General features: G+C 40.6%; 1 protein-coding gene across 5 annotated transcripts; it reads left to right on the top strand.

Annotated features, from left to right (window-relative positions):
* The first annotated feature begins 97 nt into the window (after positions 1 to 97).
* On the top strand, positions 98 to 15,170 carry tat (tyrosine aminotransferase). 5 transcript variants are annotated; one of them, XM_082540705.1, is made up of 14 exons: positions 99 to 319; positions 2,378 to 2,479; positions 4,440 to 5,378; positions 6,984 to 7,288; positions 7,391 to 7,495; positions 7,631 to 7,698; positions 7,880 to 8,038; positions 8,478 to 8,616; positions 8,707 to 8,759; positions 12,486 to 12,638; positions 12,777 to 12,905; positions 13,107 to 13,190; positions 14,305 to 14,403; positions 14,494 to 15,170. In XM_082540705.1, the coding sequence occupies exons 3-14, from the start codon at positions 5,374 to 5,376 to the stop codon at positions 14,632 to 14,634; spliced, it is 1,440 nt and encodes a 479-aa protein (XP_082396831.1). In that variant the 5' UTR covers positions 99 to 319; positions 2,378 to 2,479; positions 4,440 to 5,373; the 3' UTR covers positions 14,635 to 15,170. The 5 variants fall into 5 exon arrangements, with proteins under 5 accessions (XP_082396835.1, XP_082396831.1, XP_082396832.1 ...); XM_082540706.1 differs by having other exon boundaries at positions 2,378 to 4,012; XM_082540707.1 differs by lacking the exon at positions 2,378 to 2,479.
* The last annotated feature ends 1,312 nt before the right edge of the window (positions 15,171 to 16,482 follow it).

Raw genomic sequence — 16,482 nt, 5'->3', positions numbered from 1 at the left:
AGCTATCGCGATAGACCTCGCCGCTCTTGTCCTCTTAAAATAAAAAAATTAAAAAAATTTTTTTTAAAAAAGGTCAGCCAATCCAAACTAAGTAGCGCAGAGCCGAACCAATCACAGCCGCAGCGTCACGTCGCGTGACTTGTTCAGCACAAGTGCCAAGCCGCACGTGTTTGTTTGGGAAGCAGCCAGCAGGTAATGGAGGAAATGAGTGTGCCGACTAGAAAAATCAACCGAGCGTGACCGAAGAGAAAACAGATGATGGTTCCAATGCCGGAGAGATTGTCGAACGGAAGAGCCATAGAAGCTCCGTAGTGTGAAGGTATTTCAGCTATTTCAAGTCTGACAAAAAACAGAGTAGCGTGCACTGTAAATTGTGCCGAAAGCAAGTCTGGAAATACAATAAACTGGTGCATGCGTCACACTGTGCGCCACGTTATTGTTTCGGTGAAATGAATTTCTACAATACTGTTACTGTTAATTCTACTCTCTGCAGTGTTTAAATGCTTACATATACACACAGTTACTGTCCCTCCACACATACGACTCGGTTCTGCTTCTATGCCCCAGCTTTGTTTACTTTTTCCCACCGAGGCTTCTAGACTTCTGATTGGCCAACATTTCTGCACGGTTAGGAATCTAGCGCCACCTGCTGCTTTGGCATGTTCATAGCAGCGTTTTCCTTCATTTCTGCCTTTATGTGTGGACGGGATTATTTTTTAAAACGAAAACGGAAAATCTCAGTTTTCAAAAATACCCGTGTACGTGTGGACGTAGCCTCAGTCTCTGACTGGAAGCGCTAATTCGTCATTCGGCTTTTGTCAGACTAAAGTAACTGTTAAAACTCAAATTCAAATTTCAAATTCAAATTTTATTTGTCACGTACACAGTCATACACAGTACGATATGTAGTGAAATGCTTGGACAACTGCTCGTGACCTAAAGAGAACAAAAAAGGAAAAGGCTATGAATAAGATAGGAAATAAATATGAAAAATTAAAAAGGGTAAATTTAACTAGGAAGGAATAAAATATAAATTAAGGTTAAAAATGAAATAACTGTACAACACAAATTAGAATGAAGGGTAAATTTAACTGGGAAGAATAAGATAAAGATAAATATATAAATTAAAGTTGAAAATAAAATAACTGTACAACAAAATACACAATATAGAACTATATAAGAATGTATGAAGAAATCTAAATATAAATAAATATATACACACTAACAGCAGCTGTACAAGTATTAACCGGAAATGAAGAATATAGTGACCAGTGTTGTGCAAAACCAAAGTCCAGAAAGTCCAGTGTGTGTGTAAGAACTGTATGTGTGGGTCAGTACTGTGTGGTGGTGTGATTGAGAGACCGTATCGCCTGCGGGAAGAAGCTCCTCCTCAGTCTCTCTGTGTTGGTCTTCAGGGAGCGGAATCGCTTTCCTGACCTCAGCAGAGAGAACAGTCTGTTGTTGGGATGGCTGAGGTCCTTCACCATCTTCCTGGCCTTGGTCCAGCACCGCCTGCTGTAGATTGAGTGCAGGTCAGGGAGCTCGGAGCGGATGGTGCGCTCAGCTGACCGCACAACTGACCGCACAAAACTGTTTGAAAAGCTCAGCTATACAACAAGGAGAGATCGAGAATTTCCTTTTAGTTCTCAGTTTATTTGATATTGACAAAAGTTAGTCAGTTTTGTCTGTTCTTCTGTAAAACAAACTAAGATTTATTTTTAGAATTAATATTTTGTTTCTAAGTGGAATTGACAGTTTAGTCTGTTTCGTTTGTTCTATTTTGAAACTTAAACGCTTTAGCGGCTGCCTTTTGTGTAGTTTGCAATATTTGCCTTTATTTATCTGAAAAAGTCTCATGTTCCTTAAGTACATCTACCCTGTTGAACTTATTATGGGAAATAAATATTTAAATAAAAACAAGCTGCTGATTATTTCACATTTTACTTGTGAGCAACGGCACATTTAAATCTTACAAATATAGTTATTTGGCTTATATCGTGATAGATATCGTTATCGCCTGAAATGAAAAAAACATATCGTGATATGAAAAAAACTCATATCGCCCAGCTCTACTGACCACTCAGTGAGCACACAGAGCCCAAATCATCACTCCTCCTCCACTGTGCTGACAGCTGCTCTGAGGCCTTTCCTCCGAACGTTCTGCTGTGTATCATAGACAAACATCTCCACTTTGGTCTCGTCTGTTCCAGAAGTTTTGTGCTTTGTTTTTTGCTGTTTACTTGAGTATTGCGTAGTCTGACCTTGGGGTGAATTCGTTGGGGAGTTCTTGCTATAGAATGATGGACTTGTTCTGAAATGACCTCTGAGATGGATGAGCAGCAGCACTTTCTGATGTCTTTCCTTCTTGGTTCTCCAGATCTCCAAACTGCCAGGACCTCATCACTTACCGATGATCAGATAATCTAGTGCATTTGATAGACAGCATCTGGCTGCTGCTCACACTCTTTACATCACTAAGGTTGGACTTGTACATTTTCATTCCTTTAAAAAGGACGAGAAAGGCTGAGCGTGTCATGGTCCTGGGTCATTTGACCCAGTGTTTTGCATCTTCCTGTGTTTTGTACTATGATTTATGTATCCAGGGCCTGGAACAAAGAGGGCACAACCATAAATTTAATTCTTATAAAATCCAACCAGGTAGTTCCGGTGAGCGACAGTCAGTTTATTTACACTGAATAATGAACAGAGAGTCTGAAGAGTTTTCAAAAGTGTGACTCCTTCTGTGGTCCGTGGTGTGAAAGGTGGAAATCCAACACTCGATATTTACAGCAAAGCTCCGCTCCCACAACACACTCCTTACCAGCTTCCTGACAAGACAAGACGTGATGATCAGTTTAGTGTTCACGCCAGGCACGTGCAGAGGGGGTGGAGGGGGCTTGAGCACGTTGGGTGCCCCAAGTGCCCTTTTCTTGAGGCATTTTTTCTTCTATGTGTGTGCGTGTGGAGTCCTGCCTGTGCCCCTCAACAAAAACATTTAACTATTATTCACAATTTTGCTAAATAAAAGGCTTGCATCAGTCACATGATGTCCATTAACCAATGCTCGCCCTTGACGGCAGTGCGTGCCGGTTACGAGCCGGGAAGGAGGTCGTGAAGAGCTACAGGGCTTTTCCCTGCCACATAAATATGGAATATTATAATATTATAATTATGATATTCAAAAAACCGCACACACTGTATATATAATCTGTAAACAGATTATAGATTAGATTTATATTTCAAATATGACAAAATGCTGCAGCAGCAAAATGATTGTATCTCTTTAGTTTAAACATTTAGTCAGATTGCTGCCTGCACAGGGTGGACAGCCAAACAAACTGAATCATCATAAATACATTATTTTATCATTTTTACTTTGTTTATTTTTACTTTATTATCATAGCACTAGGAATAAATGGCCTGTATTTATATAGCGCTTTACTAGTCCCTAAGGACCCCAAAGCGCTTTACACATTCAGTCACGCACACATTCACACACTGGTGATGGCAGCTACATTGTAGCCACAGCCACCCTGGGGCGCACTGACAGAGGCGAGGCTGCCGGACACTGGCGCCACCGGGCCCTCTGACCACCACCAGTAGGCAACGGGTGAAGTGTCTTGCCCAAGGACACAACGACCGAGACTGTCCAAGCCAGGGCTCGAACCGGCAACCTTCCGATTACAAGGCGAACTCCCAACTCTTGAGCCACGATCGCCCAATAAGGGAAGGATTATGGATCAGCACCATGATGCAAACTTGTGGCCATACAGTATATACAGTATTCTGGAGATCACTGCATGTGCGTGTGTGTGTGTGTTTTATGTGTATCGATTTTTTAAAATTATTACTCATGTTATATTATTGTCCAGACATGCCCCGTAAGGACACGAGGAGGAAACAGTGACAGAAGCAGCTGTGTGAGGCTAAAGCAGTGAATCCCTCAGCAGCTGGAGTACAGGACAGGTCACAATAACACACCCATCAGTTGTTGCATCGCAGAGGTATTCAGGTATAAAAACAATAATAAACACAATTTCTTGGTTCTATAACATTTCCTGTCATTACTTTATTATGGATTAGGTGCAAGAGCTGTTAAGTGGGGCGACCGTGGCTCAGGGGGTCAGGAAGCGCATCTGTCGCCGGTTCGATCCCCGGGCTCTCTGTCCTGGTCGTTGTGTCCTTGGGCAAGACACTTTACCCTCCTGCCTACTGGTGTTGGCCAGAGGGGCTGATGGCGCGATATGGCAGCCTGGCTTCTGTCAGTCTGCCCCAGGGCAGCTGTGGCTACAACTGTAGCTGCCTCCACCAGTGTGTGGATGAATAGTGGAATTTTAAAGCGCTTTGGGTGCCTAGAAAAGCGCTATATAAATCCAGTCCATCATTATTATTATTAAGTGTGGATAATTAAATAATAGCAGATTGTGCCTCGTTCTCAGGTGGACAGCAAGTGGAGAGTGAAAGACCAGAGAAGGAGATGGAAGGAGGAAGACTGTGATTCACAGGCAGAGCCTAGTTTGTTTTCTCACAATTTTCTTTCATATTTTTTCTGTTGTCTTATGGTTTTATGTGCATAAAGCAAAGAAGAAACCTTGTTTATAAGTTAGGAAGCAGTGGAAGGTGATGACATCTCTTTGATATTTCCTGGGAAAAGCTTTGATCTGGATGGTCTCTGATCAGTGCTGGAAACTAGACTCATTCATTTCCATGGAAGAAGGACTCTTCCATGGAAATGCGTTTAATGGCCAAGTACATGCACAAACACATACAAGGAATTTGGTTCCAGTAGATGTAAATCACAACAATATGTAAAGGACACAACACACACACACACACACACACACACACACACACACACACACACACACACACACACACACACACACACACACACACACAAAAGTGTATTTAGGTCATTAAAAGCATTAAAATGTTAGTAATGTTTTGGCCTGAGATGAAGATGACTTTCACTTCCTGCAGACCTTCATATGTCCCCGGCTGTGGGACTCATATTTGCCTTCACGATCAATAGATTTCTGCCCTGCTGTCAGACCCTCGCTTTGGCCCCAGCTGATTCTGGCGTGATGCACTGAGGCGGTCTCCCTGTGCGTGAGGCCAGCTCCTCTCTTTCACTGCTCCTACATGCTGATTGATGCTGTTAAGGTTTTGTGGTCGTATGGTTCTGGTTAGTGATGTTAGAGGGGTGTGATGGTACAACCCTCAACCTCCACCAATGGAATTATGGGCAGGGCTCAACACCCATTTTCAGGGATCTCGCTATAAAGCCGGGTTTGTACATCCTGGCTTCTGTTCTTTAATTTAACTGAGAGCGATTAAACTGCGCTGCTGCTTTTTGGAGACTTTGAATAAATCATGAGGTAAGTAAACAACATTATTTTTCTTTCTTTTTTTAAAAAATTATGTAATTTCATTAATTGGCAGATTTAAAATCATGTATGAATTGAGTGGCATCCTGATAAATTACAAGTTTTCAAAGACTTATATTACACATTACAGCACTCTTATTACGACTGGATAACTTTATGCTTTAAACCACTTAATACTAAACCTCAGCTTCTTTGTAGACCGATGAATCTATGAATGAATTATCAATGAAATATTAACCTGTGAATGCGGTCACTTTCATTTATTACAATCTTGAACAGAAAAGCTTTGAAAGTTAAAGTGTAATCCAGCAAAAGAGATCAAAATCTGAGCAGATCAATAATTCACGTTGATGAGGAAAATATATAAATTGTTTCTTGTTTTTTCTTTTTTTACGCACAAAACCTAAAGTTTACAAATTTTTTTTTTTTGTACCTCAGGAAAAAGATTTTTTTCACAATGTAGGCGAGACCATTAACAACTGTTACAGTATATATAGTATAGTACATATATATATATATATGAGTGTGTGTGTGTATATATATATATATATATATATATTCGTTTTTAAAAAAAAACAAACCCCATAGATAATACTGATGTATGAAGGTTGTCGGTGGAAGATTTTTAGTATTTCTAGTATTTTATTTTAGTATTTTCCAAACACAAAGTTCACACAGCTGGAAGTAAGCAGGAGTAATCAGGCCCAATAAACACCAAGAACCCCCCTCCCCCCCCTTTTTTTGGAGCCCTTTGTTCATATACCGGAGATGACGGAGCCAAATTAAAGAAATGAAAACAGAATTGAACAATTAAATAAACTAAATGTATTTAATAGAAAGGAACTAAATGCATCAACATCAGAAGGCGAACCCAAAGGCCCAGATTAATTCATTTATTCTATTTCATTGGACTCAACTTATGTCATTGTACTAAAAACACAAAGAGCAATTAAATGCATAAAAAATACAAATAAAGATTCTAATTAATCTAATTAATGTAAAATGTTCGTATTCATTTGAATTAATTTTTGTGGTGATTTAATTGTTTTTAAAATAAATTTTTAATTTGACATACTTTATGTATTAATTGGTAAATGTATGCATGTATGTATTTATATATTATTAGTTGTTGGTGACCGCACCATCACAAACACTCAGAGCTCTCTCTTTAGTAAATACCTAAACAAATAAATAAATAGAAATAAATAAACATTCTATAATGCAGAGGAATCACTGATGATGAAATCAGTCATAATAAAATAAACAAAGGAACTAATGAATTTATAGAATTAGGATTTTTCTGCGTTGGTATTTATATGCATTTGTATCAATTTACATATTTACAGAAACTGGGAAAAATAAATAAAAATACATACGTTTACATTAAATAAATATATTAATAAATATGTCTGTAATACAGTTACAGATATAAATATGATAAATATCAATACATATTTTTATATATTTAATATATAAATATTGTATATGAAATTGACACCTCTGCAATCTAGGAGAGTATAGATACAAAGTACGGCACATTACAAGACTGAGTCTGATTAAATGAATCATTTGTTAATCCTGTGCTGGACTCTTTAGTTCCAGGATGGAGACCAAGTCTTACATGGTTCAGATGAACGGGAATGGAGTTTGTGGCAAAACTACGGTAAATGGAAAAACCCTAAATGAAAATGGAGTGAACAGAAACGGGGTGCACGGGAATGGCGTCCACCATGTCAACATCAAAGGCGCCTTATACCCGATCAAATCTAAGAGCCGGAGGCAGAGGTGGGAGGTGAAGCCTTCGGAGATGGCTAACAACACGCTCAACCCCATCAGGGCCATCGTGGATGGGATGAAGCTCACCCCGAACCCGGAAAAACCCATGATCGCACTTTCGATCGGTGAGGAGATTCCTCGTAAAATTCCCTTTAGATTTGGGGGTTTGCATCATGCTTATTCTTTGTTTTTTCTAACTGCTGATTACCTTCACCTTTGCTCCTCAGGGGATCCCACCGTGTTTGGAAACCTGCCCACCGATGGTGCAGTGCTTCAGGCCATGAAGGATGCCATAGACTCCCAAAAATACAACGGCTATGCTCCCTCTGTCGGTGAGCCATCCCTAAAGTGAAATGATGTGAAAAGATAGATGCAAAGATGAATATGTTTTTCTAAGAGCCAGCAAAGCGCAGAAGAAACTGTTGAACATGTACAATCATGAATCCTTTCTCTGCGTCCACTGACAGGTTACCTGCAGAGTCGGCAGGCGGTGGCAAACTTCTACAGCTGCCCTGAGGCTCCACTGGAGGCAGAGGTGCTCACTCCTCACACACATTACCGTCTGCCCCTAAATCTGAAATGTGAACTACACTTTTACTAAAAACTCAGTAGCAAATGGCTTTGGCGTCAATCTGCTTGTTACAGTGGATTGTTTTGAGTTCCTGTGTGAAATTAACAGATTCTCCGAACTAAAGAAGACCCTGTCTCTCTTCCAGGATGTGATTCTGACCAGCGGATGCAGTCAGGCCATCGACCTGGCTATCAGTGTGTTGTGCAACCCAGGAGACAATATCCTGGTACCGTGCCCAGGCTTCTCCTTATATAAAACTCTGGCTGTTTCCATGGGCATCGAGGTCAAACTTTACAACCTGCTTGTAAGTGTGGGGACAGTTTCTCTGTTTTTAATGCTGGCCTAAGCACTAAACACTTTTTGGGCTGGAACAGTTATGATTATTACATTTTAGTGGCATCATCTTTTCAAGTACATCAATCATGGGTAAACTCAAATGGATCTGCCACACTCAGCTTATCTGTTATTTCTCCCAGAAAGATTTCACATATTTTAATGACCACATCTCAAAGGAGCAACAGAGCAGGAAACATGTGAATGAGGCTGGTGACGGTGAAGGCTGTGGAACACACAGCATTTATGTTTTCTGTTAACTGGATTCATTTATATCAAAGAATCAGATTTTATGAGCATGTAATTTGTAAAGTTACTAAAGTAAAAGTGGCATGAACATAATATACAAGTAAAGTAATGATAATAAACACTCATCGGTGCATAAACATGTATTATGATTATTTTCACAGCCGGAGAAGTCGTGGGAGGTTGACCTGCAGCACATGGAGAGCCTGATTGATGAGAGGACTTCCTGTCTAATCATCACCAACCCATCCAACCCGTGTGGCTCTGTTTTCAACAAGAAGCACCTGCAGGAGATCCTCAAAGGTTGGCTGCACTCAGAGTGGGGAAGAATTCCAGTTTTGTAAGCAAACAAACACAACATCTCTCAAACAATTCCATTCTTACTTTGTCCAGTGGCCTCCAGACACTGTGTCCCCATCCTGGCTGATGAGATCTACAGTGATATGGTGAGTGTAGCAGCTGTCGACACAAGCTGCATCTCAGCACAGGTGGGCTTGGCTCGTGCAACACCAGCGAGGCACTTTCTTTTTGTTTTAAACCACAATGACAGTAGATGTTCTGTTCCAATTGGTGGCATTTGCCCTGGCTCTGCATGTGCTGATGTGCGTGCACAACCTCACATCAGCACATGGGGGGGATTAGTGCCTCTGTGCAGGCCAGTGGCCGGGAGGTCAGCAAGGACAAGCAGTGGATAGATAAAGATTTAAAGTGAGACCGCATCCATGTTAAAACATACAGTCCAGTACTAAATATAAAAGGTAAGTCCCACATGTTTCTATTTTATCATTTTGTCATGTTGGTTGTAAAAACTGTAAAAGCCACAAATTGTCACACAAATGTTTTTGGACATTTAAAGCAACTTTTGTCAAAAAGGAGCAAAAACATGTGATTTGAACATTTGAACAAGTATCGAGTGTACACTCACAAAATAGTACTAGCATTGTATAACCAGCACTGCTCCAAAAGGAGTTATGTTGACATTATCTAATAAGTGTATGGTTTGTTCACCTGTGTGGAATATTACATTTCATTCCAATTTACAGCAGTTTTCTCAGGGCACCTTAAATAGTGAGGTAAAGACCCGAGCAATCAGACGATCCTCTCTGAACATCTCTTGGTGATGGTGGGGAGAAAGACCTGCCTTTTAACAGGAACAGACTTCCAGTAGAACTATGCAGCAAAACTGTGGTCTGTTTTTCTAGGCCCAGTGACTTACAGGTTTTCTTTAAAGATTTCAGGTTTGATTAAATGGAATAAAGCTAGAACAGATTTTTGTCTAATAAACAGAATTAAATCATCAGCATATAGTGACAGCTCGGTCTATACTGGACCAGTCACACTGTTTTTCTGAACACGTGGGTGTAATCGTGGAGCTCTTTCAAAAGTTTGATTGCTCATCAGCTTTGCATTATCAGAAACTGTGAAATATTCCTGTTTCTCAAGATTCTTTCAGATATTTTTTTCAAAAGCAAAACTTTTCCAACATATTAAAACCAATCAATGTCTACTGTACATCGAAGGATAATAGGGTCTTAAATATTGTTATATTCAGAACTAAATATGTTATATAAACCTTCCAGTTACAAATCCTTCTCTGCTCATTATCAGCAGTATTGCATTTGCTCATAATAAGAATAATAATGTAACGTAACGTTTATGAGGACAAGCTTATTGTCCTCACATTTGCTAAAATATTTTCTCGCACTTGAAAGTAATAAAATTAGATCTCCGCTCATAAAATGTGAAAAGTTCTTATTCTGCAACTCTTCTTGAAACCGTCAGTGATGCAACACATTTTAACATGCATATCTTATAACAATGAATGTGTGTGTGAATGGGTGAATGACTGAATGTAGTGTAAAGCGCTTTGGGGTCCTTAGGGACTGAGTAAAGCGCTATACAAATGCAGGCCATTTACCATCAGTCTGGGAAAATCTGTACTGGTCAAAGTTTAGTTGAAGGTCATGCAAATATGTCCACAGATAAGCAGACACACTCTCTGGCAGCCATCATATTGTTTGTCAGCTCGCAACAAATGGAGATGAGGCAACAGTGCAGTAATTTTCCACTGAGAATTCAAATTGATCAGCAAGAACACCTTTATTTCCTTTTTATAGGCTATAAGTGCATCATATGCATTTATACTAACTATTATTTTAAAAATGATATGTACATATAGAGTGTTCTACCTCTGACATAAATGGTTCCCGAAATATTTGAACTTACACTCGTTTCTTTCTTTCTTTGTTGCCTCACCTTTATCCTCCAGGCATGTCTCTACTAAATAAAACTCACGTAGCAGTAGACAGTAACGATGATGCTTTAGCATCTTTTAGTTCGTGGGGGTTCGTTTTGAGGAGTTTCCGATCATCTTTGTCTCAGCTGAAGTTGACAGTTTGGGTCTTGTTCGGATTTATTCCCTCCAGTCCTTTGTTACATCTGAGCTGTTTTGACTTTTGCACTTTACAATGTGTTGGTCTGTCTAATGAGTGCAAACTAAAACAATCGATCGATCAGTCGTTTAAGAGGCATTTAGTACATGCATGCTGCACACTGCATCGTCTGTGATATTGCCATCTTCACACGTTTTCATCTCAGCTCTGGAGTTGAGATGAAGATGTGTGCTTTTGTGGAAAAACACTGGGAGGCCTTGTGTCGCAGTGGACTTGCTGACTCGCCTGCTTGATGATATTAAAGCTGAACAAAAAACAACTTTTGAAAGCTTGTTTTTGTGGGAGCTGTTGTGAGTGTAATAGTTTAAAGTCGGGGTTACTGGGTGCTTCCACAAACCACCTCGCCACCATTGGACCGTTCCATAATGAGCATGTGCAGACCAGAATGACTTTGCACTTTTTTGGCTGCATGTGCTTGCAATTACTGCAGCTGTCTGGTTTTGTTACAGCAGAACCTGGGGAGGAATGGGGGCCGTGTGGTGGGTGGAGACGTGGCCTCAGGGTGCACTGGTGAGGCCTGTTTTTCAGTGAGCGGCGACTGTGAGCTGCAACACCTAGGACGTTTCAGGCAGTGGGTCAGTGCCCCTGCTCCTCACCTCTGTAAGCCCTTCAGTGATAAATTGTGGTTTTATGGGGCACGTCTGCACAGTCAACATGCTCTCTGTGGAGATGTTTGACCTGCCTATGAGTCACAGTTATAAGCCATGCACACAGCTGCACATGCATTCACTCCATTGTCTCCATCAAGCTTTTCATTGCATCTATGTTGATCAATGCTTTACATTTGTCCTCCTCTTGATCTGAGAGGCGTTTAAGACATTTGTGCCAGAAAACGAGTTATGCAATCACGTTAGTGCTGCTGTTATGTCATTCACGTCAGTCTGGCCAATAGGATGCGGGGTAGTGTCTTTTCTCCATGTCACGCAGCTGTAATAAGAACCAGCTTTCTGTGGGTGAAACGTTTCTCTTTGTGGTTACCTCAGCATCGGCCTCCCTCTTTAACTCTCTTCCTTTTGTTTCTCTCTGGTATTTTTGTGAGACTTTCAGGAAGAAGATTATGCAAAAAGTTGATGTAATTGTTGTTTGTGTCTTTTAACACTTTCCTCGCTGCTGTGTTTTACTCTGTAAACAGCTGCTGTCATGCTGTTAGTGAACATGAGGATGAAAGTAGTTCTGACTATACATCGCTGTGTAAATGACAGAAGTTTGTTTCCTCTTCTTTTTAAGGAGGGCATCAGACACAAGTTGAAATGAAGAAAGCATAACTACAGAAATGCTTAATTAATAAATAAGACATCAGCTGATCTCTTTGAGCAATTGCTCTCTTTGAGCTGCTTCAGTCAGCAATAGTTGCTGTGCATCTGCAACTTGCTTTGCAACCCACCTCCAGCCCTGGGTCTTCCCGTCCTTCCTCTGATCTGCCTGAGAAAGTTTGGTCTCTCTTTAACACCGAGCCTTCGTGTTAATAACATAATTTCAAAATGACCAAGAATTCCTATGATTTTTTTCCGCTTATCTCCAAGCCCTCTCGTTTTTTTCACTGTGGTGTCAGTCTGTGGGAAACCCAAACTGATCCAAACAACAACAGCATGATGATTTTCTCCTTTTAAGTCATATGAATTAAAACGGCTGCACGTCAGTTTGCCTCAATGAAACATCTGTAAACGTCAAATATCTGCATATGTAATATAAAGTTTTTATTCTTGTTTTTGCCCTCAGGTTTTCCCAGGATGCAGTTCTCCTTCAATGGCATCCCTCAGCAGTGATGTTCCCATCCTGTCCTGTGGCGGTTTGGCTAAACGCTGGCTGGTGCCTGGCTGGAGGATGGGATGGATCCTCATCCATGACAGGGATGATATATTTGGAACTGAGGTACTTTTTATTTATTTATTTTACAGTTCCTGATGGGGGAAGCGTTGACTGATTGTTCCAATACTCAAACCCAAACACACAATGATATACAATAATTTGCACATTACATTTACCCGACTGACACGTTTCTTCGTTCAGATTCGACAGGGTCTGGTAAAACTCAGCCAGCGTATTCTGGGAGCCTGCAGCATCGTTCAGGGGGCGCTGGAGCAAATCCTCGACAGCACTCCTCAAAGCTTCTACAACAACACCATCGGCTTCCTTAAGGTAATGGAGAGAAGTTGTTTTAATATATTCCACCTTTATAATGAACTTTGAGTAGCAGTAGCTGACCCTGGTTCCTTTTTTGTTCCTTCAGTCCAGATTCTTGTTGTTATGTCTTAATTCTGTCTGAAATCACATAGTAATGCACATTAATATGCATCACATGACACTGTGTGAACGGTTTATCATCCTTTGCTTCCTCAGTCTAACTCAGAGATTTGCTTCAGCGAGCTGTCCTCCGTCCCCGGCCTGAACCCTGTCATGCCTTCAGGAGCCATGTACATCATGGTGAGTGTTGAACGTGTGGTTTGCATTCAAATTTCTGTGCCATGATCATTTTCTCAGTCACATTTAGTTTACTTAGCATCATCATTTTTGCAGTGAACTGTGCTCTGTGCCCAGGTTATCACATTTTATGGGAAATTTCCACAGTGTCTGGATTTTGCAAATGACTCACACTTAACCATTTAAATGACTTTAAAAATCAGATTTGTGAGTTTAAAACAGAAACTTTACAGAAGCTTTTAGACCTTTAATTCACACTTTGAATGAGGTCTTTGAGCAGCAGTTACAGCTTAGGTAATCTCTACAATATTTATATTTATTTGCATTCATCATTCATCTCCCTGTACCTGCTGCACCCCACAGCACGATGATACCACCGCCGTGCTTCTCTGTGGGGCTAGTGTCAGCAGGTAATGAGTGTTATGGGGTTTATAATGAGTTTAGGCGTGTCCATGTGCAGATGTGAGATGTAGATACATGGACAAAGTGCTTCTACTATGGCAACAAATAGTTACATTATGGCCTTTTGGACAGATTGTCATAGTTTACATTTCTCTTTGCCCATAACATAAAAGTCTGACTGATGGGGTGCTGGTGAGATGGTGGTGCTACCAGCAGGTTCTCCAGGACTTCTGAAACTCTATCAGAGCGACTGTTTGGGCTCCTGGTCACCTTTGTGATCAAGGACCTACCTGCCTGGCTACTCTGTTTGGCCAGACTGACGGATGTAGGAAGAATCCTCATGGTTTTAAATTTCTCCCAAAGTTTGGCCGCTAAGCACCCGGGGACACTGCTGGCAGATTTCTGCTTCACCATAGTTTTATCAAAGAGATCTACTGAGAGTTTTGGTGACGTGAAATAAAAATTATGGGATTTGATATCCCATGTGAGAAATTCTCAAGTCTCTCCAGTCAGATGATTAAGGATGATTCAGGCAAATGGAATACAGCTGAGAACACGTCGGAACCACTAAAAGGGTCTGAATACCTTTGAAAATGAAAGATTTCATTGACTGGTGGGAAACTACAAATGAAGCGTGCACACAGTAAAGGAGTCTGAATGATGTCAGCATTCAGAGTTCAGAGGTTAGACCAACCATGGTGTTTACATTTTCCAGATTGGGATCGACATGGATCACTTCCCAGATTTTAAGAACGATGTGGACTTCACCGAACGGCTGGTGACTGAGCAGTCTGTCTTCTGTCTGCCTGCTTCGGTAAGACGCCATCACCTTTCCTCTCACTGCTGATTCGTCGGTCCTCACACCGACATATTTCTAAACTCCATCCTTCCTGACGTTTCACAGGCGTTTGAGTATCCCAACTTCTTCCGCATTGTGGTGACAGTCCCGGAGGAGATGATGCTGGAGGCTTGTGCTCGGATCAGGGAGTTTTGCCAGAGCCACTATCGCCCCCCCAGCCGTGACAGCAATGACCTGGACCAGTAATGCAGGGGCTGTACCAGTCTTACAGCTGTCCCACCACAACATTACCCTGAAATCTTTTTTTCAAAAGCTGCCATGGCAACAAAAAGCATGCAACAGCATATCTAATGGTGTAATTTTTATGTAAACTCTTAAGAAATGAACAAATGTGATATTTATATTTTATACTGACAGCTTGTATTAACCTGTACTTGTATATTTATATCAATTGTATTTCACTTACACACCTCTTTGATATAATCTGCAGCTAGCTTCTTTGTTAGCTTATGCTTGCTTTTTTTCCTGAGCTACAAGTAGAGGAAGTGAATGTGTTTGTTTATTTTTATAAGCCTTGTATACTGATAATCACCTCCATACATGAGATCTATCAATCTATCTATCTATCTATCTATGTAGATAGATGAAGTATAAATATTGTGCATTATTTTCAGACACAGCATTTTGTGCCATTGTTAACAGTTAATATAATAAACTGTACTGACATAACAAGTAAAGGATAAATATTCAATGTTAAAGAAAAATCGCAGAATAAAATATAACCAGAAACAAAATAATCCTCCTCTGATGATTTGAATCAAAAATTTCACATTTGGATTCATGCAACTGCAAAGCCAAATACAGTTGATCAGCATCAGTCGCTACATGACAGAAACACAAGGTTCATGTGGTTTATCCATAACTTATGAGGCTTATTGAACAAAAACATGTTAAAATGAGGTTTTAATAGTTTCAGTGATCTTCGTTTCTTATCAATTCTTATAAATATTTTGGAGAACTTGTGTTTACAACACAGTGGAACAAATATTAGGACTCATAACGTGATCATTTTTTCTTTTCCAGAAGCCGAGTTTTGTCTCTGGATTAAAATATTTTTAAAAATATTTGATGCAAAACAAATGATTACAACAAACAACACACTTCTATATTTAGGGAATAAAAAAGAAAGGATTGACTAGCACTGCTCCAGTAAAATATAAAACTTACATTCATGCAGTTATGAAGCTTAACTTTAGTCCTGGCTTAACTGATTTGCTCAGAAAGAAAACACGAGTTTACCTGTGCAGCGTATTTTATCTCATGTTTGAGCTAGCTGGGACCTAAAGACTGCCTTTAATCTCCTTATGCACACCGAATGTCCTCCTTCATCACTGAAGCTGATCTCAAACCAGCATTCAGACTATCAACAACACTCACATGCTGCTCCATCTGCCTGCCCACAGTGATGGAGCCGTGACACAGCTGGTAATAACTTTTGGCTGGTCTGTGGAGCCTCCTACTGGGCGATGGGAAGGTTTGTTTTCTTGCCACACTGTGCAGGATAACCAAAAGCACTGTGGAGGAAATGATGACCATCCTCCACAGATTCATTAATGAATGAGGTCAGGGCAGGCGTTGCAAGCCTTGCTGGCCACTGTGCTGCTGGTGCAACTGCAGGATGCCATATCCATATTTCACCTGGGAAACTAATAAGTCATAAGAGCAATATCTATCCTGAAGGGTAACTTTAAAGGCACCAAACGTAGCATTGACAGCTCCTCATGCAGCCACGTGGATCTCACGTTCGTGCAGTTTGCATGATTAATCCAGTTTATGGATAGACGTGCACATACGTGCTCAGTAAAATGTCAAACTACACAGAGCCTGGCCACATAAAGCCTGAGGTCTTTCTCTGGAATATCACAGGCATCAAATTTCTGTTTTGTTTTGATATATACGTAGTAGAGCCAGTGGAAGTTTGCTCATGACTGATGATACAAGTGCTCTGTGTGCTGCTGTCTGCAAAACTGACAAATCAAACAAGCAGTGACTCTTTTCAACTTTCTCCAACTTAAAATGACCGTCAGCAGCGTC

This window comes from Aulonocara stuartgranti (assembly GCF_965226115.1).
Source record: "Aulonocara stuartgranti genome assembly, chromosome: 7".
Taxonomy (NCBI): Eukaryota; Metazoa; Chordata; class Actinopteri; order Cichliformes; family Cichlidae; genus Aulonocara; species Aulonocara stuartgranti.
This window is presented reverse-complemented; position numbering and strand designations above follow the sequence as displayed.

Excerpts from the sequence above, each read along its gene's own strand:
- tat (XM_082540707.1), top strand. Across the intron at positions 7,496-7,630 it reads CGGCTATGCTCCCTCTGTCG|GTTACCTGCAGAGTCGGCAG; the intron begins GTGAGCCATCCC and ends GTCCACTGACAG. Across the intron at positions 7,699-7,879 it reads AGGCTCCACTGGAGGCAGAG|GATGTGATTCTGACCAGCGG; the intron begins GTGCTCACTCCT and ends TCTCTCTTCCAG.